Raw genomic sequence first — 23,879 nt, forward strand, 5'->3', positions numbered from 1 at the left:
CCCTTTATATAATTTATCCTTATCAAATACAGTTCAAAATAAGACTTTATATAATATTTCTATATTTTCCCTTATTAATTTCTTTCCTTTTCTTATTACTAATATTTTTCTCATTTTTACTCTTTTCTTTTCATATTGATAGCTTTACTCCCCAAATATCTTTCAAATATCTTAGCACAGATTCCCATTCTTTTCCCCAATATTCTAATTTTTTTTTATTTTTCCAAACTGTTATTTCGTCCATTTCTTTTAATTCTAATATCTTTCCAATCCATTCTTCTAATTTCGGTATTTTTTCTGATTTCCAATGTTTGGCCAAAACAGTTTTAGCAGCATTTATTAGGTACAGCACCGTTCTCCAATGCCTCTTTTCTATATCTACTCATAAAACAAATATCATATTAAGGAGGTAGAACTCAGGGGTGCTTGGGAATTGTATGTCCAATATCTATTCCATTGCTTTATGTATTTTAATCCAATATTTCTTTATTTCTGGGCAAGACCACCAAACATGGTGGTATGACCCAATTTTCATATGACACTTCCAACAATTTTTGTCCTGTAAATTATAAATTTTGGCTATTCTTAAGGGTTTTTAATACCAGCGATTAACAACTTTTAAATAATTTTCTTTAAGATCTTGTCATGTTGTAAATTTACTTGATTGTTCCCAAGCCTTCTCCCAATTCTCAAATAAAATAACATGACCTAATTCCTGTGCCCATTGCATCAGTTATTGTCTTTGTTTCTAGTTCTCTTTGTATCAGTATTTTATATATTTTTGACACTTTACCTATATCTTTATCCCCAATGATTTTATCTATTGGATTCTGTTGTATGTCAGATTTTTCTTTCAACATATCCTTCTTAAACTTAGATTTAATCTGATGATATTCCAACCAATTTACTTTCTTTCCTAATCCTTCCAGCTCTTCTCTAGGTCTTATTCAAATCTTTCCCTGTGATTCTATTATCAATAGGTCTTTATAGTCTATCCAATTTCCCCTGTTATATCTTTGTTTAAAAAAAGCCTCCAGTGTCGAGATCCATGATGGAATACCATTATATATCTTTCCCTTAATTGAATTCCAAATTTGCATCAATGATTTTCTTACTGTGTGGTTTTTAAATTCTCTATCACTCTTATCTTTACTATATCCTATATATGCATGCCATCCATGTTTTAGCTTTACTGCTTCTAAATCTAATACATTTTTCTCATCAAGTTGTATCCAATTCTGGATCCATAACAGCGCATGCTTGAGAGTACAGTTTTACATCTGGTATACTCTGGTTTCTCTTCAAATCGTATAAATCTTTCACTTTTTCCTCCACTCCTTACTGTTTTCAGAACAAGTCCCCCACTCTTTCCTTTCTTTGCCAGTATTGTGTAAGTGTGTGCCTTCAAGTTGCCTGTAGACTCATGGCGACCCCATTAATTTCATAGGGTTCTCTTAGCCAAGGAATATTCAGTGGTGGTTTTACCAGTTCCTTCCTCTGAAATACAGCCTTCAGCACTTGGTATTCACTGGTGGTCTCCCAACCCAAGTATGGTCATGATTTAATTTTACACTAAGAATAGCTGTGATTAATGCCTACCAGGTGATGTCTTCATTATGGTTTGCAAGTCCATTTAAACCCTGTTTTCAGATCCTGGTTAATATGAAAATTAAGATTCTTTAGATACAGAATATTAAAACCATGGTTCAGGCTCACGTGGGAATGAAAATTAAATGTTGCCTGAGAGTGGGAATGAGAAGATTACGCTTTCGGCAAGTTGGCCCCAATCACCATTTCACATTCACAGAGAACCAAGATTAGCATATATCCTACGTCTTAGTATAATGATGGTGTGTGATCATGAGCCAATTTAGCTCTAAAATAATGTTTTCTTTATGTCATTTCTTTTTTAAAAAGCTGAAAGAATTTGCCAACTTTGATTTTGATATTTGGCGGAAAAAGTATATGCGCTGGATGAACCATAAGAAATCTCGAGTAATGGACTTCTTTAGGAGGATTGATAAAGATCAAGATGGAAAGATAACAAGACAGGAATTTATTGATGGTATTCTTTCTTCAAGTAAGTTTTAAAACTAAAGTTTAATTCTGTACATACAAATTACTCCATGCAGATGTTTGCATTTTTTTACTCTCTTTGGAGTTTGTAAAGAAGAAAAGACTGAGGGGGAAGGAAGGCACAATAGCACTCCTCAGATAATTGAATGTTACATACGAAGTCAAAAACATGTCCTGCAAGCAGGATCTTACAGGCTTAAATTAAAGGAGAACACATTTCATTTGTGCAGTTCCAAAATGGAAACAATACCCGAGATCAGTGGTGAGCGGTTTGTTGCTGGAGCTCTTTATGCAGAGGCTGGAAAACTGTCTGCTACAGATTTCCCGCATGAAGCAAGGGATTGAACAAGATGGCTTATGAGTCCCCTTTTGGAAACCAGTAGTCCTAAAGTGCTTGGGTTTTTTTGTTTGTTTGTTTTTGGTCTACAGAATTTCCTACTAGTCGATTGGAAATGAGTGCAGTAGCAGATATCTTTGACAGGGATGGTGATGGATATATTGACTATTATGAATTTGTAGCAGCACTTCATCCAAACAAGGATGCATACAAGCCTCTGACGGATGCAGATAAAATTGAAGATGAGGTATTCTTCCCCTCCCTTTGTTGTCAGTGATGTCCATTGGTATTTCATGGCATTTTGAGAGATTCTTCTTTAATTCCATCATTGGCCAGTTCTGGATAATGACAAGAAATATAATCTTCTGATTATGATGTTCATTTTGACAGGTTACAAGGCAGGTAGCAAAATGTAAATGTGCAAAGCGATTCCAGGTGGAACAAATTGGTGACAACAAGTACAGGGTAAGTATAGACAACATACTCATATTTTATGTCAGAATCTCAGATACTCTGAACAGAAAAGGAATATCTGAGCATTTGATTTAAATAGTGTTACTTTATGTTTTTTTCCCAGTATCTAAAAATTGGACCACATTACATTTTTGATATTTGGAAATTCTAGTAAAGAAAATGTTACCATTGTGCCACTGAAGTCAAAAGAGAACATTTTTCTGACTGGCAATTTAAAGAACTTCCAAAAGAACCTTTTTTTTTGAAACTTCCAATAAATTGATGAGAACTTAATTTTAACAGCCTCTCAACATATAATCCTTGTGTACCCTGGGATTATATACTTCCATAATATTTAAACACAAAATCTACCAAGTTGCAGAGGCATCACTTCCTTATCAAAATTTGGCTGAAGGAGATGATGTGGCAAAGCAATAGAAGAGTTCCACAGGACGTAGGCCTCCATCCTAGACATCTAAGTTTACCTGCCCATCTCTCAACTATGTGCCATATATGTCTGTTATTAGAGTATGTTCAAGAGTCATGTAGAAGCTTTGCTATTACACTAATTATGTCTTTTTCCCATTTTCCATCTCTTGTCAGTTCTTCCTGGGAAATCAGGTATAAACAGTGGAATGTGTTATGGAGTTCCTAGTATTCTTTGAATCATTGTTGCAGCTTGCAGTGGCTTTTCTTTCCCTATCCTTTCACCCTCAGCTAATTCATTGTTGGTCAGCTGTGGTTCCTCTCTGGAAATGCTTAACAGGCTCCCTTGTCTTGGGAACTGCTTTTGTGCCTGTTGCTGCCTCATTAATGAGATTACTTTTAAGGGAACCAGATAATAGGCTACAAGAGTTGGCAGTGCAAATACCTTTAGACACTCTTCATGTAGATCTTGCTATTATCAGTATATCTGGTATCCTTTAGGTTTTTATGCTGCATGCCACTGTTAGGTATTCTACCATTGTGCCACTTTTAAGCCTTTGGAAAAAGAACAAGACAGTTGGGTAAAAACTAAATATACAAATTATGTTTCCTTTCCCTGCCCTGTCAAAAAAGTAATCATGCTGTTGGACACAATTCAAGCCCAATTCGGGCATTAGTAAATTGGCTTTTATTCTGCGTGCACATAGGGGGAGCGTGCTAGCCCTGATCTCCTTATTGTTATTTCCACCACCCTGAATACTTAGAGGGCATCAGCCTGAAGAGCCCTGTTATCTGTAGAAGCTCTCCATGTTGTTTGAAACTGAAGAAAACCAGAGTTATGGGGAATGCTTTCACAAATGGCAGAGTTTCTCTTGCCCTTCATGCATAGAAGACATTGGAGATCGAAGGGGCAAGGCTAGCATGGCCCTCCTTTTCTCCTGTTGAATAAACACATTTACACTTGAATAGGGCTACAGCAGAGAGCCAGCATGGTGTAGTGGTCTGAATGTTGGACTGTGACCCCAGAGAACAGGGTTCAAATCTCCCACTCAGCCATGGAAAGTCATACTCTCTCAGCCTCAGAGGAAAACAAAGGCAACCCCCCTCTAATTAAATCTTGCCAAGAAAACCCTATGACAGGTTCACCTTTGGGTCGCCATTAAGTCAGAAACAACTTGAAGGCAGACAACAACAAAGGGCTATATGCTGCATCCTGGATGTACAATGACTTACCATCCTAAGGACTGGAGTGCAGCTTTGGTGCAACTTCTGGCCTCTTAAGATGGATATGTCATTTAAAAAGCATCTGGCCTCTTAAGATGGATATGTCATTTAAAGAGCATACCTCCAAAGAGACCTGAAGCAGCTTTATTTTGGCCTGCCTGTTTGGGCCCTGAAATTGAACAGGCCTTTCTGTTGAAATTTAGTAGGTAAATGGTGTGATCAGCAGTTAAATGGATTTTTGACCTTAACTGAATCCATGATATGCCCTTCTAAATCATGTTAGTTCGAACCAGAGTGGACCCCTTGAATTAATAGGGTTTTTTAAGTCAACCTTTAAGTCAGTCCCATTGATTCAACGAGTCTGCTTGAGCAATAACTGGATTTAGCCTAATATGCCACATGGCTTCATTCCAAGTTCCTTGCGTAAAGTTTACCAGAATAATTCAGGAAGAACCATATCAAACAGAAGGCATTTTCCAAAGGACTTCACTTGAAAAACAGTTACTGCAGCATAAAACTTTATTAAGTGGACAAGAAAGTTCTCCATTGTAAAGCCACTTTGTCTTTCTTTACATGATTTCATATGATGCATGTTTGAAACATGCATTTTTGCTTACTTCTAATATACTATTATGGATTAGTTAGCTTTCTATGCTTGCCTATTATTTGGTTCCCAAAAGTAATATGCTTTCCCCCTTTGCTTAAGCGGTACCTCAGTAAATTATATTAAGAATTAAAGTCAATTATATAATTTGATTGTAAAATATTTACTGGGCAAGCCATGCTTAGTTAACATTGCTTATTTCAAAAATAAAATTCTGCACTTTATTCAGGTTTGATTTATGTGGAGGACTCTCTGTATGTACCCCAGTGAAGGAGCTTGCTTTTCATATCAAAGTAATCCAAAGGAAGAGATCCTAAATCACCCTTAAACATTTTAAAGTCATTAGATCCTACCTGTAACTGAATTTGGGCAACAGATATTGATGGATTAGGTTGACAACAACAAAATGAGTGGGGGTTGAAAGATTGCAACCTGGTGATCTACACTGTATTTTTAATTTCCCTCATGAAGTAAAAGGTGAAGCCAAGCATGGCTTCTCTTATTCTTTCTCCCCTGGCTCTATCATTGTGGCCTCTCCCACCTGGAGGAAGGGTAGCAATAACAATGTAGATCACCTGAGTACTGTAGATAATCAGAATGTTGGTTTCATTCATAACACATTGCAGTTGTAGCATATATTGCATTGATAAATTAATTTGGAATTCTTAGAATCACTTCATATTTTTCTGGTGCAGAGGCTAGAAAAAGTAGTTTTGAAGTGTGTGTATATAAAGTAAAAAAGAAACTCTTGTGGGCATTCATACATTACATTTTGAAGGACCTTCCCAATTAGTCTAATTCAGACAATCATATCTAGGCTCAATAAGATGCAATATACACAAACCTTTTCCCCCATGCAGCTAGACTTCTGCAACCCCTTTCCACTTTCCATTGTGGCAAGTTGTACTGTAATAAGTAAGGAATTCTTAAATAAACATAACTGTAATTGCCAAGCCAGGAAAGTGTGTTTACAAGTTTCAAAGTAAAGCTGGATCTTAAACCAGCTTAAAGTTAGTTTACATGACTTGTTCCATATTTAACAAACATAATTTCCCAGTATGGACATGATGGGAAAGGAGGGCTAACTGAAGACTTATGAAATTAATTGTGGCATACCAAGAAGGGAGGGAAATGATCTGCCTGCATGAAGCACAATGCTTTTATATTTCAGCATATTAATGATAGTCCAAATGTATGTTCAGTGGGGCCTCATTATCCGCGGGCTTGCCATCCATTAATTTAAGTATCAGTGTACAAGCCCTGTTGGCTCCAATGGCAGTGCATGCACCTGTCCACACTAGTGGGCGCACGCATGTCATGCTGTCATTAGGGACAATGGGACTTGAGGTCCCACATTTTTTGGTATCTGTGCCGGGGGTCCAGAATGGATCATCCATGGATATCAAGATCTGACTGTATTGCTGTGCAGGTCAAGAAAGGTAAACTTTAGCCCATAAAGCTCAGTGGTGCTAAGACTGCCATTGTACAAGAGAGCAGGTTTAATGAGTGTTCAGATCACCAACAAATTATGCAAAAGATTTAAAACATCAATTTGTTTTCACTTATTTTCCCCCCCAATTTTATTAATTGATGACCTTAATCTGTGCTGAGGGGCCTTCATATTTTGTGTGTCAGTGTGTACACCTACAGTATGTGCACTATAACACTTGGAAGGAATGCTCTTAAGTGCTACTTGACAAGCATGCAGAAATGTTGGCTGAAGGCTCCATCCCTAATAATTGGCCACCCTCTTGCTCTTATTGCTGTAAAATCAAAACCAACCATCAGTCCAGTATGGAAAAAGGAAATGTGTGTTGACTGTCTAAATGTGATAATCGTCTGGAATGCATGTTCTATTTGTAGAATCTGGATAATGCTTTCCAAGTACACAGACCACACAAAGAGAACAAAACAAGCCCTATTCAGGCTAGGGTTAATTGAATGAGTGAAGAAAGGGATCAGAGTAGATCTGTTACTCCCTCAACACCCCCATATACTCCCCTCCCCAGTGTCACTCTCTTTAGATAGAGAGTGGTAGTCTGAGGAGGAAAGCCTCTGCTATATCTGGAGGCTTTCCACAGGATAGAATTAACACTAGAAAATGAGGGTTTCTGATTGCATGGATGCTCTCTGGCTCACACTGGCATTCTCCACATAAGGAGAGTAATAAGAGAGGGAGTGGGTCTAGTATTGAAGAAGGAGCAAGGACAATCTTCAGAAGCCATTTGATTTATGTTTACATGCTATAATATTACAAAGGGCTTGAATCATTCTTGAATTATATTTTTTACAGGAATTAAAGATAAAGTAGACATTGACTTGGAGCAAGGTGCAGTTTAGACTAAAATCAATGGCTCTTAAGTTAGTCTAACTTGTCCCTTTGATTTTAATGGGTGTATTCGAAAGATAAGTCTGGTTCCGAAGACATTAAAATGTCTATGTAAAATAGTGTTCAACAGATAATCTGTCACACTGCCTGTAGCACTGCAAATAGCTGATAGGAAAACAGACAGACTAACAAATATAGTAGTTCTGTCTTGGGAAATTCAACCATAACATATATGTGAAGTTGAAGGCTTTCATGGCAGGCATCCATAGTTTTTTGTGGGTTTTTCAGCCTATGAGTAAAAACTCTTCTAGAACAAGGCCCCATAGCCCAAAAAATCCTCAACTATGTATTTGTTACATTACACAACATTTGTCTGGAGAAGCTTTCAGAGACACTACCTCAAGGGGAAGCTTTTTAGAAGGCATGAATGTACAAAACACTTTTAAGTGCCTCAACAATATCACTTAAGAAAGATATTTTTGTATTTTCTTTATATGGTGTTAATAAAAGTTCATTGTTTCTTCTTCTTAAGAAAACTTCTAATTCATATTTCTTTGGAAATTTTCTTCTTATCTCTTCAGGGATAGCTCAGTGAAAGTTTTAATACTGAAGGAACATGTCCACTGATACAATAACCCATGTGTTACGTTGCTAATTTTTCTCCTTTGAAACAGTCTTGAAAACAATGATATGACTCACATGAGTTCAGTATTAAATTAAAGCTAGCCATTCACTCCACTTGCCCTTTCTGCCTACAAATCTCATTGCTACCTTTGGGGTTAATGCAGCTGTACTCAGCTTGGGGAAAAAGCACTTGACTGTATGCATAATGAAAACATCTTTTGTAATTTTTCTACTAATGATTTTGGAGCATACTGTATGTGGCTAATTTTAACCACTTGGCTTGGAATGTGCATTGCTGTCTGTAGCTTAGAGTATATGTTTAGTATGTTTTTCTTTCTCCTTGCACAGTTTGGTGACTCCCAGCAACTTCGTCTTGTCCGTATTCTGCGGAGCACTGTAATGGTTCGAGTTGGAGGTGGATGGATGGCACTAGATGAGTTCTTAGTGAAAAATGATCCCTGCAGAGGTATGTTGAAAGGTGCCTTCAGATATGAACATCAAGCTCACTAATGGTGTATACATCTGTTGTCCTAGATTAATGGAGTAGGGCAGGGTGGAACAATGAAATGTCAACTCTGTAAATCCCTAACTTAAACACTGATTCACTTGCAGTGTTATGCTTATATATCTTAACATTTTTAAAGTCTGCATAGTGAGGAAACAGTTAAATTAGGGCTATTTTATCCTCACCATGTAAAAATATGACCATTTGAATTCCCTCAGCTTCCTCACCAAGAGTCTGAAAAAGGTGGAGGAGACAGAAATCATACATGTAGGGAAGGAGAAACTGGGTGTCTTTCTCTGCCATTGTTTATTTTGGTTTTCACAGTTCTTTGCAGATAATTTTCCCTAGGAGCTTGGGAGGCAAGGGAGCAGAGAGCATAGTGGAGCCACTCTCGCAGTGAGTCTAATGTGTAGTCAGGCCCATTGTGAAAAGATAAAGGTGTAAGGACCTGTACCTTAGCTCTGCTAATGATTCTAGTCCAGTAAGGGTTGTGATAGATAATTTGCAAGAAAAGGCTATATAGTAAAGGACCTTTCAGGACCCTAGTTCAAGCTGCAGTTTGTGTTACAGTGGCATAGAATTGTACAGGGCTGGTTTAACAAGAACTGAGATGAAGTAATCCATTTGAGATGCACTTTCCAGAATTGGTGCCATCTGCCTGACACCATCCTGGTGATCTTTGTCACTAAAACAAATTCTTAGAGGAGGAGTGTCATTTTTATTTTATTTTATTTTATTTGTTATGCCAGATGCAAAATACAGTTAAAGCTGAGATTGGTAAACTCTTCCTGTTAGGATTGCTAGTTTCATTTTTCAAAAACTGGCATCTGGTTGGAGACAGAAGAAGAAGCCAAGTAGCAAAACGTCTGTTTCTCCTCTTGTTGGTAGGGATTGATGAATCTGGCAAGTTCAGTTTCACTCAAGTTTTCATTTTTCCTCTGTCTGACTTACTCCATTCTGTTTCCACACGGGATTGCCAACTATTATTGCAGTTCAGTTGAAAATATGTATGTATTTCTTAGTTCCGTTTTCAAAATATGGGGATTTACATGCAGACTCTTAAAAATGTATATATTTTTCTATCCACTGATTCAGACATACACATTTTTATGTAAACTTGTTCAGTATATGCATTTAGTACACAGTATTTAAAGTTTGATTTCGAGACCGAAACACAGTCTAGTTTCTGTTTACGGAAGTGTGAATATGATAAGGTTGCATTTTAATGCAAATTGGTCCAGTTTATCACCTGTCCCTGATAAGCTAAAACTGCAGTTTTGGGTTCTGTCACTGGAAAAACAAAATGCTCAGGGAAGACAATGTGAGAATAATGTCTGTGTCTGCCATTATAACTTTTGACTACCCTGCCTTTCCCTTGGTTGAACCTGTTCTCTTGTGGGAGCAGTGACTCTGCATGGACTACATAGTTCAGACAAGTGCACTAAATAAAAATGCTGCTACCGGATTTTTAATTGAAACAGTGTGGCACTTGACTCAGGGGGACAGAAATTCTAGCCCTGCCAGTTCCACCTCCCATACCAGTAAGAAATTCTACATTCATATATGATTGAAAGAGATCGTAATGTATTTTCAAGTAGTGGTGGGCAGGCCTTGGAGGTAGATGGCAGAATGACTTTATCAAAACTGCTTGTGAGGATTTGTGCCTGGACAGATTAGGAGCCAGACACCATGTCATAGGGTTAAAAATATGGTCGCAACGTTAATGCTTATACAGTGTTCATAAATTGATCATAAATTTCATCATAAATCAATCATAAGGCATACATAAAGCAATGATAAATGGGTCATAAATCAATCATAATGCCATAAAATCAATAATAAATCAGTTAAAGTATAAACAAAATCATTCATAATGAGGACATAAATAAATCATACATGGTCATAAGTAGTCATAAATCACCCGTAATGCCCTCATATATCAATCACTGTCAAAATAATTTACTCAAATGTGACTGAATTAAATGCACCTTCAGGTGGAGGGAACATGGGACCACAGTTAAACCATAGCCCAAATCGTATCAGCCAAATTCAACTACACCACATATAACAGGACTAAACACCCCACTACCCATGGGTGAAAAACCCATGCTCTAATAACAGAAAAATTCACTCCTGCCCCCCTTCAAAAGGTGACCAGCTGAAGCCTGGAGAAATGGTTAGAACATAAATGTAGAACAAGGATGCTTGAGATGGGTCACATTGATAGCCCAGTTCCAAATGGCAGGAGGCATGTGTACGGGCCTATTTGAAAGACTACAAATCCCAACTGAAATCTCACAAGACTTACTGTTTTAGGAGATTTTGCTGGGATCTGGGTCCCAGATCACACCCCAAGTCTCGTGATGGCCAGTGTCCGGGAAAGCTGCCAACGGGGAAACTGATAAGGCTGAGACAGGCAAGTGCAAACAAGTGCAAAATTTTGCAGCAGCAGGGAAGCAGTTCTGAGAGCACAGTAACAGTCCAATGTCCAATAGAGCAAAACCAGAAGCCAGTCTGGAGTCCAGGGTTCCAGAGAGCAGATCAGCAAGTCCAGTCCAGGGTCAAGAATTCCAAAGAGCATGTCAGCGAGTCCAGTCCAGGGTCAAGAGTTCTAGGTCAATCTGAGGTCTAGGAAGCAAGGGGCCCGGCAACAAAGTCCGAGGGAGTCAGAGAGAGAAGCTTTCACCAGGGAATGCAGATAGGCTCTGACGGGGAAACTCGGTATCTCACAGATGTTTATATTAGCCCAGTACTTAATCACACCTGCTTAGTGATTACTAAGCATTTGTCATTTAACCTCCGGGATCGCCTGAGGCACGCCCTTTCTGTCCTTCTTTGGCTGAAGGTAGGTACCTGCTCATCCTGCTCCTCTATGTCTCCCAGGCCTGGAATCTCTGCTGGGGGGAGGCTGGACTGCTAAGGCACAGCTCTGCTGGAGCTGGCAAATCCAAGCTAGGGCCTGACTCAGCTGACTCTGTTGAAGCTAGCAGGGCAGAGCTGCAGCCTGGCTCAGCCTCAGGTTTGACCTGCACCTGGGGGACAAATTCATCCAAATCCTCAGCCAGCTGGCCACGCAAGACTTGCCAAAGCCTTTCAAGCGGCCACTCAGGAAGCTAGCAGCAGTATCCCAGCGCTGGCCCCATTCTAGGCTCAGTGCTAATAGGATCCCTCTAGGAGGCATTGAGGTAGGGACTTCTCCAGGTTGAATTTCTGGCTTCTCCTCATGTACTATAGATGAACGCTGTGATATTGCTGCTCAACCTGTGTAGCAGAAAGATAGAAAAGACTCAAGGGTTGGGGTGGGTGACTAAAGGGCCCTGGTGGTGCAGTGGTTAAATGCCTATACTGCAGCCACTCACTCAAAACCATAAGGTTGTGTATTCAATACCAGCAAAAGGGCTCAAGCTTGACTCAGGCTTGCATCCTTCCAAGGTCGCTAAAATGAGTACCCAGCTTGTTGAGGGCAGTTAGCTTACACTTTGTAAACCGCTTAGAGACTGCTAGTTCAGTATGAAGCAGTATATAAATGAAGCTGTTTGTTTGTTGTTTTAAGAGAGGAACTGCTGGACCTCTTACCCTTTCCCTCCACCACGCCCTTCTCCTTCTGTGTCATGTCTTTTTAGATTGTAAGCCCGAGGGCAGGGAACCGTCTAACTAAAAAGATTGCATGTACAGTGCTGTGTAAATTTACAGCGCTTCATAAATAAAGGTTAATAATAATAATAATAAGAGAGAAACCAGGGGTGCTGGCAGCAGATTATAGGCAACAGTGTTCCAAGAAGAAATGTAAAGAGTATAAGCAATTTTATCACCTGTTGAAAAATCTGTCAACTACGATACTTTTTCCCTTAGTGTAGTGTTTCCACTTAGAAATGTTTTGTTTGCAAAGTACAATGGATGCAGCAGCCCAGCACTTAAGACTCCAACTCTGACAACCACAAGGTCAGCAGATTGGCAGTTCGAGACCCATTCGAGATCCAAGTGCTGTGAGACGGAGTGAACTCCTGTAACTGCCAACCTAGCAGTTTGAAAGCATGTAAAAATGCAAGTAGATAAATAGGTACCACTTTGGTGGGAAGGTAACAGTGTTCTGTGCACCTTGGCATTTATTCATGTTGGTCACATGACCATCGAGTTGTCTTTGACAATGCTGGCTAAATTTACAATTTACTAGTTTCAAGCTCCTTGTTTTTATCCCGGGAGATAGTGTAATCACTAGGTGGGTGGATTTCTAGGCACTTTTCCTTCCTTTATGGAAGGTGCACACACCCCAAATACAAGAAACTTGATTAGCCCAGCTAAGAGAACAAGAATGTTCAAGAGGAATGGTAAGTAAAGCAGGAGATAATTACGGATCTTGTAGGGAAAAGAATAAAGCGGGCTTTACATATTTCTGTTCTGAGAATTGAGTTGAACAGTCTTAAGGAGTGTTGCAGCATTAGGGGGGGGGGAGTTCACTTCCAGGAAGCAAAAAGTAGCTACAGAGACCGTATGTCAAATCTTTTTTTTCCTCATCTGTCATTAAAATACTGTGAATTCTAAATAGGATGCTGCACCTATTGGCTTCAGTTCAGCATCCCCTCACATGTGGACCTTAACTACACTGCCCCATATACCTCCCTCCTGACTTACTTGAAAGCACTGAAGCCACCTCATACACTCATTCTGTTTTTCAGCATAAGCAGGCAGGATCAGAAGAGTGCCTGGCTAGTCTCTCCCTAGACGGATGCACAGGGATGACATCAGCACTGTGATTCATGAGGAGGTCTCAGTGCTTCTATAATCATTGTGCATCTGGCAGGAGGAGAGCCATGTTCTCTGATCCTGCCTGTTCATCAGAAGGGGGGCTTTGGGTGCTGCACAGAGAAGAATGGGAATACCAACCCCAGTAGGCCTCAAAAAATAGCATCTACACATGTAAAGGACACACACGAGATTTTCACATTGGCGCTTACCGTGGGTTTAGCCTGGTAAAGCACTGGTAAAACGTCCCTGAAAGCACGAGGGTGTGAAAGCATCTCCTCACCTCTACCATTCTTGAGTTGTTTGCAGAGCAGCCATTTCCTATTAACGCAAACTTCCCATTAATAGGACATGGCTGCTTCATGAATGATTCAAGGACAGTAGAGGCAAGGGGACACTTCACTGACGTTTCAGAAGCGCAACCGGCTTTCACCCCCTTTTGCTTCAGGGATGTTTTAACAGCGCCTTACTGGCACTTAACCCGTGGTAAGCGCCGGTGTGAAAATCTTCATGGTCATGCAGATGTCCCATCCTGAATTCTGGTCTCGGGCAGAAAGATATACAATTGTGGCACTATAAATGTTTCTTGGAACTGTATGTTTGATTAGGTTAATTCTATCAAGCTCATCCATTATTTTATCAGATACAGTTCAAAATACACTACAAGTAAGATTCCAGTTGCATACCAAATGGATATATGAATAAATGTTACAGGTGGTGTTGAGAAGAAAAATGATTTGTGTGCCTTCCATGAAAAAGCTGCATCAGTTCTGTTTTAATTACATCTTCTTTGAATCATGGTTTACTTTTCCTGTTGTACTGAAATAAATGAAGCCACAATATACAAAGACAAACACACAAAATACACACAAAAAATTTTGGTGTGGTATTTTATAAAACATGCATTCATCAGAAGGTGCGTTTGGTGTTTTCATTGTCATTAAAATGTGTTTGAAAGCACATTTCTTAGATTTTCAAAATTTTGGAAGTACTTCATTTGCAGTAGTCCACATAATTCTCCAAAGGACAGCATTGCTTTTTAGAGAAAGCTTTTTAAAGGAAGGGAACCATGACTGTGGTGTTCTTCACCAGTTCTTCCAAGAGAACATGTAGCCCTGTGTAGGCCAATTAAGGTAAAATGTGAGTGACACACTAACTGTTAGGGTGCAGTGATGTTGGTGGAATTGCTTTTAATGGTGGCTACATTCCATTCTGTTCAAATACTGTTAAGGTATGTGGTGTGCTCATTTCATGCAACTTTAAAGATTTGAAGAGGGCATTGTTTGTTCCACTCACATCTTTTTTATTTAAATGTTGGTAGAGAAACCATTTTTCATTGACAAATTCGGGACTAACTGCAACTGAGATTATATTAGAAGTGTGTTCTTTTGCTTAAGAGAACATAGTTTGGCTTGGGGACAGTTAGGGAGAACCTTTTTTTGTCACTTAAGATCTGTCTCTTGGCCTGCAGCTTTGAATCTCTTGCATATGCAAATGCTGTAATTGATTTCTTCTCCTGCTAACAGTTTTCTTTTAATATGACCCATATCCTGTGTCATTTTTTCTAGTTCATCATCATGGGAGTAAAATGTTACGTTCGGAATCAAACTCTTCAATTACCACTCAGCCTACTATAGGTTGGCAAATCCCTCTCTTTGTCTCTCCTATTACTACTTTCTTTTCCATTTCTTTCCTACTCTGCTATTTAATATATATATATATATATAACTATATTTAACAAAATGCTTCACATACCACATTTTTTAGCTTAACACATGCTGCACTGGCTGGTGCTTGAGAGCTTGCCTCTTACATTTCCTTTGACACACTTGAAGAGAGTGTCTCAAAAACAACTGTTCATTAATACAGAGAAAGCCAAAATCTAACATATTCACACATTTGATCCCTGTGGACAGTTCTCTCTATCTGCGTGTGTCTGTGCCCAGCATTCAGTCACTTCTTTATAGTTTGGGAGTTTCTGTTTGTCATTGCATGTTGCCAAACTGCATTTCTTCATAGTTTAGAATTAATATGGTTTATGCTTTTCTCTTAGAGTTTACTCATCATAGCAGCATCTTTTTCTGAATCATCTGAGCAGCAGTAGCGTTAGTCAAATGGGTCTTCAAGTTGTGTCTGTGCATTGGTAACCAAGTAGCATGTCGAGCCATTCCATTTTGCTGATTCATGTCAATAGCGGTTCATCTTTGCTGGCATAAAATTTTAGATTCACATATTCCTGAAATGAATGGTTTTTGTGTGAAACAAATGCATTACTCACTAATGTGTTTGGTTTGTTTGGCCTGTTTGTTGAGGCTAGGCAAGGCCAATGGCATGGGAGAGGAGACAGGGAAATAATGAGACTTCTCAACTGGTCTTTTTTACTTGTTTTAGCAAAAGGCAGGACAAACATGGAGCTTCGCGAAAAGTTCATTTTGACAGATGGAGCTAGCCAAAGCATAGCTGCTTTTCGACCAAGAGGACGCAGATCACGACCATCTTCAAGGGGTGCTTCACCTAACAGATCCACCTCTGTGTCAAATCCTCCTGCACATGGAGCACCAGCACCAGCTGTTGCTGCCAGCACACCCAAGGTACGACATGAGGGAAGGCACTTGGTTTTTTTAAATATCAATACAAGCTTGCTCCAGTTTGGCATATTGCTATCCCAAAATAATTTTCAATAATGCTACCCAAGGGTAAATTTTAATTCTTTTATTTTTCAAAGAACGCTAACAAAAGTTTTTTTTCTATTGTTCCCCCTCCCCTTATAATTGCAGCGGTCATGCAAGACTGGAAAAAAACATGTAAGCTAATTAGAATACAGAACAAACTTTTTAAAGAAGAAAAAACATTCCCCCCTCCACTGCATTTAAAAAAGCACATTTGCATCTTCTTCCATATAGAATGCTTATTGTCCATTATTCCTGCCTTATTTTTATGTCTTTTGTTTTTGACTTTTACTGTGAGATTCATTCTCCATAATCTGATTATTCCTCTCCATGGCATTATTTTCCATCAACTGTTCTTCATACTTGTGATTTGCCATTGTTTCATACAGACACTCCATCATATAACACGCAACTATGGTAAACCATGGTTGATAAACAGCAAAACGTCATCACCATGTAAACCACCAGAGTGCTCTGAATATCAAGTCTCATCCACAGAGGTACAGTAATGGATGGATATTCTAGTCTAACAACATGTCCTGCACTAAAACTATCCTCTTACCTAACAGTCACTACAGTTCCTTGTCCGGCTCTGCTGTACCTTTCACATTAATGCACTCTCTTTGTTTTCCTTCTCTCCACCAATTTTATTTTCTCTGTTCTTAAGCCTGTAAATTGATGGATCATTTCAAGTATGTCTGACTCTTATCTTGTTTCAGCATGTCTTAACTATAAATAATCACAGTCACTGTGGTAAACAACTCAGTAAGCATGGAATCTCAGATATATGTATATATAGGATAATAATTGCCTAGCTTCCGTGAGCTAAATAGTAGTAAAATTATAAATGACATTCTGCTACCTCCCAATTGTGCCTGAAATACAGGAATTCTGAAGTTCCTATATTAAAATTAGGGGGTGAAAGATGGATTGGGACCATGGCAAACACACGCTGCAGCCCCAATCCGCCTTGAAGCTGACCAAAAAAGAAGCAGCAAAGATCCACTTCGTTTTTGGCCTGCAAAAAGCCTGCTTTTCCTGTCCCACTGCAGCCCCATAACAACTTCATTCTGTTCCAGTGGCACATGGCATGTAAACGCTGTGCCACCAGAATGTCATAAACCTACCCACGGCTGGGCAGCCAAGTGGCTTCAAGGCATCTTGGGGACGTGTGGTGTCTAAATGCCATGCCTCCAAGCCACCAGGAAACAGGCTTTTAGAACCAGTCTGTTCCGGCCCTTGGTTAGTCCAGTTGTATATGGCCAGTAGGCTTTATTTATACAATGCACCCTTCCCTTACGCAGGGATCCTTCTGCGTAAGGGGAAATCAGCGTATGCTGAAGCCCCATAGGAAGTAATGGGGCTTGTGCCCATGGTGCGCAACAGCACACGCCACGGGCACATGTCCCATTAGTTCTTCTGGGGGAGCGTTGCTGCATTCAATGCGGCATGCGCACCACGGGCACACACATCATTGTATTTTCACTGGCTTAACCTTCTGTGTATGGTTAAAGCTGTTTATGGTGCACCTGTGTATGCCGCAGGCGTGCTGTCGTTAACTACACTGAAATTGTAATTTGTGCACACTCAGCTTTGGCTGGTTTATGGCATTTGCTTATTTTTCTGCCTGTCAAGAAAAATTAAAGCCTAGGACTTGTGATAGGAAGTGGCACTAATGTAAGAACATCTTAGCTTGCAATCAAACTGCCAGTGGAGCTGGAACGGGCAGTTGAAGAGGTACTACTCCACCAGCAGAGAGGATTTCTGCTGGCAGAGGAATATATATGCCTTTTGCAACCTCAGGTACACCAGCAGCAAGTTTTGCTGGTGTAGATTTACCACTACAGTATTTCATCCATGGTAAAACAGGGAAAGTACTTTCTGGAGGTGTGTGAGAGAATATACCAAAGCTGTAGATCAGTAGATTCCAAACCCTGTTGATCCTCTGACATATTCAAAAGAAGCGAAACAAAAACTTGCAGGAGCCCTGGAACTCATGTAGTGATTTTCCTGCCCATTAGCATCAAATGGAGGAAAAATTCAGGGAAAGCTCATCTCTCAATTTTCTGCCATAGCCATTGTGAGCTAGAAGAGCTTAGAAAGGTACTGTTTACTCCACCAGAGACTGCTCACTGCTTTGCCACTGTGAACTAGGAACAAGTCCAAAGACTTCAACAGAAAGAAGTTATGTGGATTTGGGAAACCTAAACAAAAATCTTTTTGTTTTCATGATACAAACATGCAGGATTGTGTAATGAAATAAAGTCAACATCAGTTCTCTGGCGGTCTTCAGTCTGCAGTGGAACACTATATATATATGGCATTCACTGAGATACAGTCAGCCCTCTGTATCTTTGTCATTGTATTTCATGCAACTTCAGCATACATGGATTTTGTTATCCACTGGGGGGCTTGGAATCTTAACTCCAGTGGATACCAAGGGTCCACTGTACTAAAGGTGTAGCCATGGAAAAGAGCCAAAGCCATACATTTATCAACTAAATTTATCAACCCAAAAGTTGATAAACTCATATTATCAAAAAAGAGTTTCTAATCTTGCTGGTACACAGCAAAAGAATACTGAAACCCTAAATGCATTCAATATAGGGGGGGGAAGCAAACAGAGCAGTAGGAACGGCCAGAGGCCAATCCTGCCCCAATTGCCATGGTCCTGTGGCAACCAGATGCCACAGTCTCAAGGGCACCAGCTGCCACAGTCCTGAATGGGCCTCAAAAAGGAGCAGTAAGAAAACGCTTCTTTTGCGACTAGTTTTGGGTCACATTCGGCGGCCCCAGTGTGGCCTCCACACAGCCTCCAAACGATCCAGGAGTGTATACCATGTGTATGCTCCACCTTGAGATTGGCCCAATGGGGGCTCTTTTGGGCTGTCTGTTTGGGGCCATAGTTCTCTTTGATTTCATAAGAGAGCTTAATTTGAATCAGTGGATTTTTCTTTTTCATATAGTTGAAATCCTATGATAGATCACTTCATTGTGAGCACAGAAAATACTGTTGTTATTGAGCAAATAAATAGGAACTGTAAATTTCTAATGTGTTCCTTTTGGCTTTTTATAACACTAACTTCACAGATTTTTGTATGATGTTGCTTACTGGAAAAACATATATTTATATAACTATCCTATTTACTCATCTGTCCATATTTCACAAGTATTATTTCTTTTAAATACCTATGGCAGTTAAAATATAATACAAATTATGGATTGCCAACAGCATCTGACCTTTTTCCAGTCCTTTAGCTGGTAGCTAAATGTAATTAGAATGTGTATTTCATTGTACTGGAGTCTCTCTGGGAAAAGCATATTCAGGATGGGGGAGTGACAGGAAAAAATTGAAAAGTTAGACATTTATTATAGATATTCATCATAAGTTTGATTCTCCCCCCCCCCCCCCAAACCAGGCTGCAATGTATGTATATAGTAAGGATAAGGAACCTGTTACCCTCCAGAGGTTGTACGTAGAGAGATCTTTTAGCACCTCTGAGACTAACTGAAAAAAAGAAATTGGCAGCATGAGCTTTCGTAGGCTTCAGTCTATTTCCTCAGATGCATTTGGTGGAGTGGAAGCCAGGCATAGATATATATATAGGCCATTGGTATGTGAGGATGTCAATTCAAATTTGAAATCCTTTGTGTATGGAAATGAAGTTGCAGGTCCAGTTTTAACGATGATCTTTAGTGCACAAAGATCTGGTCTTTGTGCATGAAGGTGAAGTGGCCGATCCAGTTTTGCGATGGGACTAGCCTGTGGTGAGGGGAACAGATTAATATAGGGCGCCCCCATGAGAATGGGGTCAGATAGTGTTGAAGTGCATGTAGTGTGTCAGGAAACCATTGTCTTTGTTCAGTTCATTGCTGAGGGACTGTAGTTTGTGGATGAATTCCAATTCTGCTGTTTCTCTTTCCAATCTTCCTTTGTAGTTCTTTTGTTCAATGACTGCTGTTCTGAGGTCTGAGATGGAATGCCCAGGGAGACTGAAATATTCTGCCACCTGTTTTTGTGTATTCTCATTCCTAATGTCTGAGTTAAGTCATTTATCCTCTGGCACAGGGTCTGGCCTGTTTGCCCAATATAGAGTGCTGAAGGGCATTGCTGACACAGTATAGCATAGATCACATTGGAGGATAAGCACATGAACCCCCCCCCCCCATATTGTAGGTGATCCCATTAGGTCAGTGATGGCAAACCTATAGCACACATGCCAGAGGTGGTACTCAGAGCCCTCTCTGTAGGCACACATGCCCTAGCACAGAGTTTGCCAGAGTTTCTTACTAGAAAACCAGAGGGACATGGCACTTTGCAATAAATAAGTGAGGTCTGGGTTGCAGTTTGGGCACCCGGTCTATAAAAGGTTCACCATCACTGCATTAGGTCTTGTGATGACATTTCCTTGATAAATGTGTGGTCAGAGTTGGCATCCTGGTTTGTGGCAAGGGTTAGTACCTGTGCTGCCATCTGTGTCGTGTGTCATCCTGTAGGTGAGTACCTTTTGGTTTCAAGGGCTCTTGGTGGCAGACCTTTACTGGCCTACAAAGACCAGTTTCCTATGCCTTTGTGCACTAACAACCATAGTTAAAACTGGATCTGCAACTTCATTTCCACATACAAAGGATTTGTAATTTGTATTGACATCCTCACATACCAATGGCATATCTATATATGTATGTCTGTGCCTGGCTTCCATTCCACCAAATGCATCTGAGGAAATAGGCTCTAAATTCTACAGAGGCTAATGCTGCCAATTTCTTTCTTTCAGCTAGTCTCAAAGGTGCTACAAGATCTCTCTACATACTGATTCTATAGACTAACATGGCTATATCTTTAAATTCCTCCAGAGGTTGTTGAAGTCCAGTTCCCATGAGGTCGTCCAGCATTATCAGTGACAGGGAGTGATGTGCTCTGTAGCCCAACAACATTTGGAAGGCTACAGGTCACCACAACCCTGCTGTATTGCCTTGATGACTAAATATTAGTCTGTCAAAGGAGTTAATTTCTTTCTGGAATGGACACATCACATTGCTTGTTGATTTGAAACATGTGCACTGATAGAAGAGGGTTTAGAACATAATGTTCCAATCTCTTTGTAGACAATGTCCATTTCTTAGCAGCATCTGTGCCAGGCTTCCCCAGGCTTATTTTGCTTTTTGATCACCCAGTGAGACTGAAATACATGCCATATGATTCCCATGTTTTGCTCACTGAAAATGAGCCTATTTGAATTTATTAAGATTGCCATTCATGTATTAGATCTAGGCTTAGTTATAATTAAAACAGAATTGTTTTTTTTAATGAATTATCAGTGAGGAAATCAGTGGGGCTTATGTTAGTAACAAGTTAAGTTAGTAATGAATTAACATAAGTTCCATTGATTTCAGTAGGTGTGCTTTAAATATGACTTGGGTTGGAGTCAATCCAAAATCTATACATTTTATATATTAAATATTAAATATTATGTAGGCATGCTTAGTGAAATTATATGGATAGGATTGTACACTTAGGCAAACTTGCAAACTAGCCCAGTTGACAAATGAAAATGGAAGCAGGAATCCATGTGTATATGTTCCAGGGAGGTAGCTGTGTTAGTGTTTTGCAGAAAAATAAAGTAGAGTCTTGTGGCGCCTTGGGGAATGAGCAATTTATTATGGAATAAGATTGAATGGATTAGAGTTCACTTCCTCAGATGCACATTGGCAGGTATGTTTTCTTGACATGTTACACTAGTATGCTTGTTTCTAAAATGCCATACGTTTACCTGGTCCCTTGCTCAGTTGCATGGGCAGAATCAGTGTTTGTCCATTAGGACCTGAAAGTTGGAAAGCAACAGGGAGAGGAGAGACAGCTACATCTATGAAAAGTATAATGTGTTATATATGCTGTATATTATTACTGTTTAGTTCCGTTTCCAAATCATTACTAAAAGTCCTGTGTGATCTCTTTGAGGCACAGTTTTCCTTTGCCTTACATGTTCAAAAGAAATCAATGTGGATAGAATTTTACTTTCATCTCTGTTCAGTGGATATCTTAATGCATTTGTTTCATTCTGTTATTCTTGTATCCTACAGGGAACTCCAATACAGGGGAGTAAACTTAGATTGCCAGGATATTTGTCAGGGAAGGGTTTCCATTCTGGAGAAGACAGCGGCCTAATTTCAACAGCAGCTACACGAGTCAGGACACATTTTGCAGGTGAGTGCTAGAAGCCAAGGAATGAAGTCTTCCTAGGAACACCTACCTCATACAAATACAGGTAAATTGAAAAATTGATTGCCATGAACAAATATGTTGATACTAGGAAGTGACACCTATTTCTTTGGTTACCTCTGATCAAAGAGTACTTCCTCAGTGTGACTACACTGCTAGGGATGTTTCACCAGGAGATTTTTAGTATATCTGAAAATGCACATGGACTTCACAACCCAACCTTTCCTTTCCTGTTCATAACTTACTTCAGCTGATAATAGCACTGCATCATTGGACTCATTTGAGTTTTAGTCCCTTATACCTTGCCCACTGAGTAACACCCACCATACTGGCAGTCTCCTTGTAACACAGTGCAATCTAAATTACATGAGATATTTTCCTGTAGGATTCTTATACATAAAAGATCCTGCACTTTAGCAAGACATTGACCCTATTGAACTTCAGATTCTTTCTAGAGCTAAAATGAAAGCATGATGCAAAGTTAGAAGTTCATATTGATATATGTATTGTGTATTTTTCTGGATATCAGAGGTACCAGACTGGTAGAAGGAGTTCTAATCATGCTCCAATACACTGTTAAATGGAAATAAATTCTTTCAAACAGTTGAACGTTCTATTTCCAGCAGCATACTGTGCATACAAGGGCTGTGATGTGCACATGTATGGTTGTCTGTCCCATTTTCTTCTCTAAATTGCAGAATGTTTGCTGTGACCAAGGGGCATGGTCCAAACACCCTGGGCATTTTAATAAATGGAGCAACCCTTGCTCAAGAAGACCTTGAGAAGCCCATGGGAGCACTGTGAAAATTGAGGATGCCACTTGTATTCAGATACATGCAGGGAAGCCTGCTCAAAGCAGCGCTCTTTATTCTCCCATCTCACTTGTAACAGTTGTGGATCTTTTCCCTCTCCTTTAGCAGACACCAAAAAAACACCAAGCAGACCTGGAAGTCGAGCAGGAAGCAAGGCAGGTAGCAGAGCAAGCAGCCGCCGAGGCAGTGACGCGTCGGACTTTGACATTTCAGAAATTCAGTCTGTGTGCTCAGACGTGTCAGAGACTGTTCATACCCCAATCAGACCAACGCCACGGCCAAATTCTCGGTCAGCGTCTGGCAAGCCTTCCAAAATTCCAACTCCACAAAGAAGATCACCTGCCAGCAAAGTAGAAAAGACCTCCAAGAGATAATCTGATTGGCTCACCAGGTTTTCTCCCCCCGACCCTGCATTAAATATTTAAGTTTGTAAGATGTAAATTATCCTGTAGAAATTATTGTGAAATATTACAAGAGTTGGATTTTTAATTTTGCAGATGGCCTTATTTGTGTATTTGTCTTGTTTATTTTATGTGTATAATTCTGTCAGTTTTTGTTCATTTGTTTATGCCATATCCTATGTGAACAGAGAGGGGTTTTTTAAATGTAAACTAACGGTTGTTTGCAGTAACATGTAGAGAGATCACTAAAAGCAATTACTGAATGTACAGTTAAGTCTTTGTGTCCTAAGTCAACAAGGCCTGTCACTTCTTTAACAGTTAAGGATACCTCATAATGTCTTAATAAAATTGAAAAAAGACACAAGGCTAAATTATACATTTCTAGCTAGCAGAATGGAGCCTGCAAGGAGTGTAGCAGGGACACTAAAGAACAGAAGACACAGTTCACATAGCAGT

At 39.7% G+C, this 23,879-nt stretch overlaps 1 protein-coding gene across 1 annotated transcript in view; it reads left to right on the forward strand.

The window, feature by feature from the left end:
* LOC149311412 (dystonin-like) overlaps positions 1-23,516 on the forward strand; it is a 401,747-nt gene extending 378,231 nt beyond the window's left edge. The window contains 10 exon segments of the mRNA XM_089531013.1: positions 1,918-2,080; positions 2,506-2,660; positions 2,804-2,878; positions 3,470-3,487; positions 8,422-8,539; positions 14,890-14,958; positions 15,713-15,912; positions 16,380-16,490; positions 22,072-22,195; positions 23,131-23,516. Of these exon segments, the coding sequence (XP_089387139.1) occupies positions 1,918-2,080; positions 2,506-2,660; positions 2,804-2,878; positions 3,470-3,487; positions 8,422-8,539; positions 14,890-14,958; positions 15,713-15,912; positions 16,380-16,490; positions 22,072-22,195; positions 23,131-23,396 (1,299 nt within the window). The 3' untranslated portion in view covers positions 23,397-23,516.
* Positions 23,517-23,879: the final 363 nt, after the last annotated feature.

This window comes from Sceloporus occidentalis, unplaced genomic scaffold, assembly GCF_023333645.1.
Source record: "Sceloporus occidentalis isolate IW3139 unplaced genomic scaffold, rSceOcc1.0.p SCAF_6, whole genome shotgun sequence".
Lineage (NCBI taxonomy): Eukaryota > Metazoa > Chordata > Lepidosauria > Squamata > Phrynosomatidae > Sceloporus > Sceloporus occidentalis.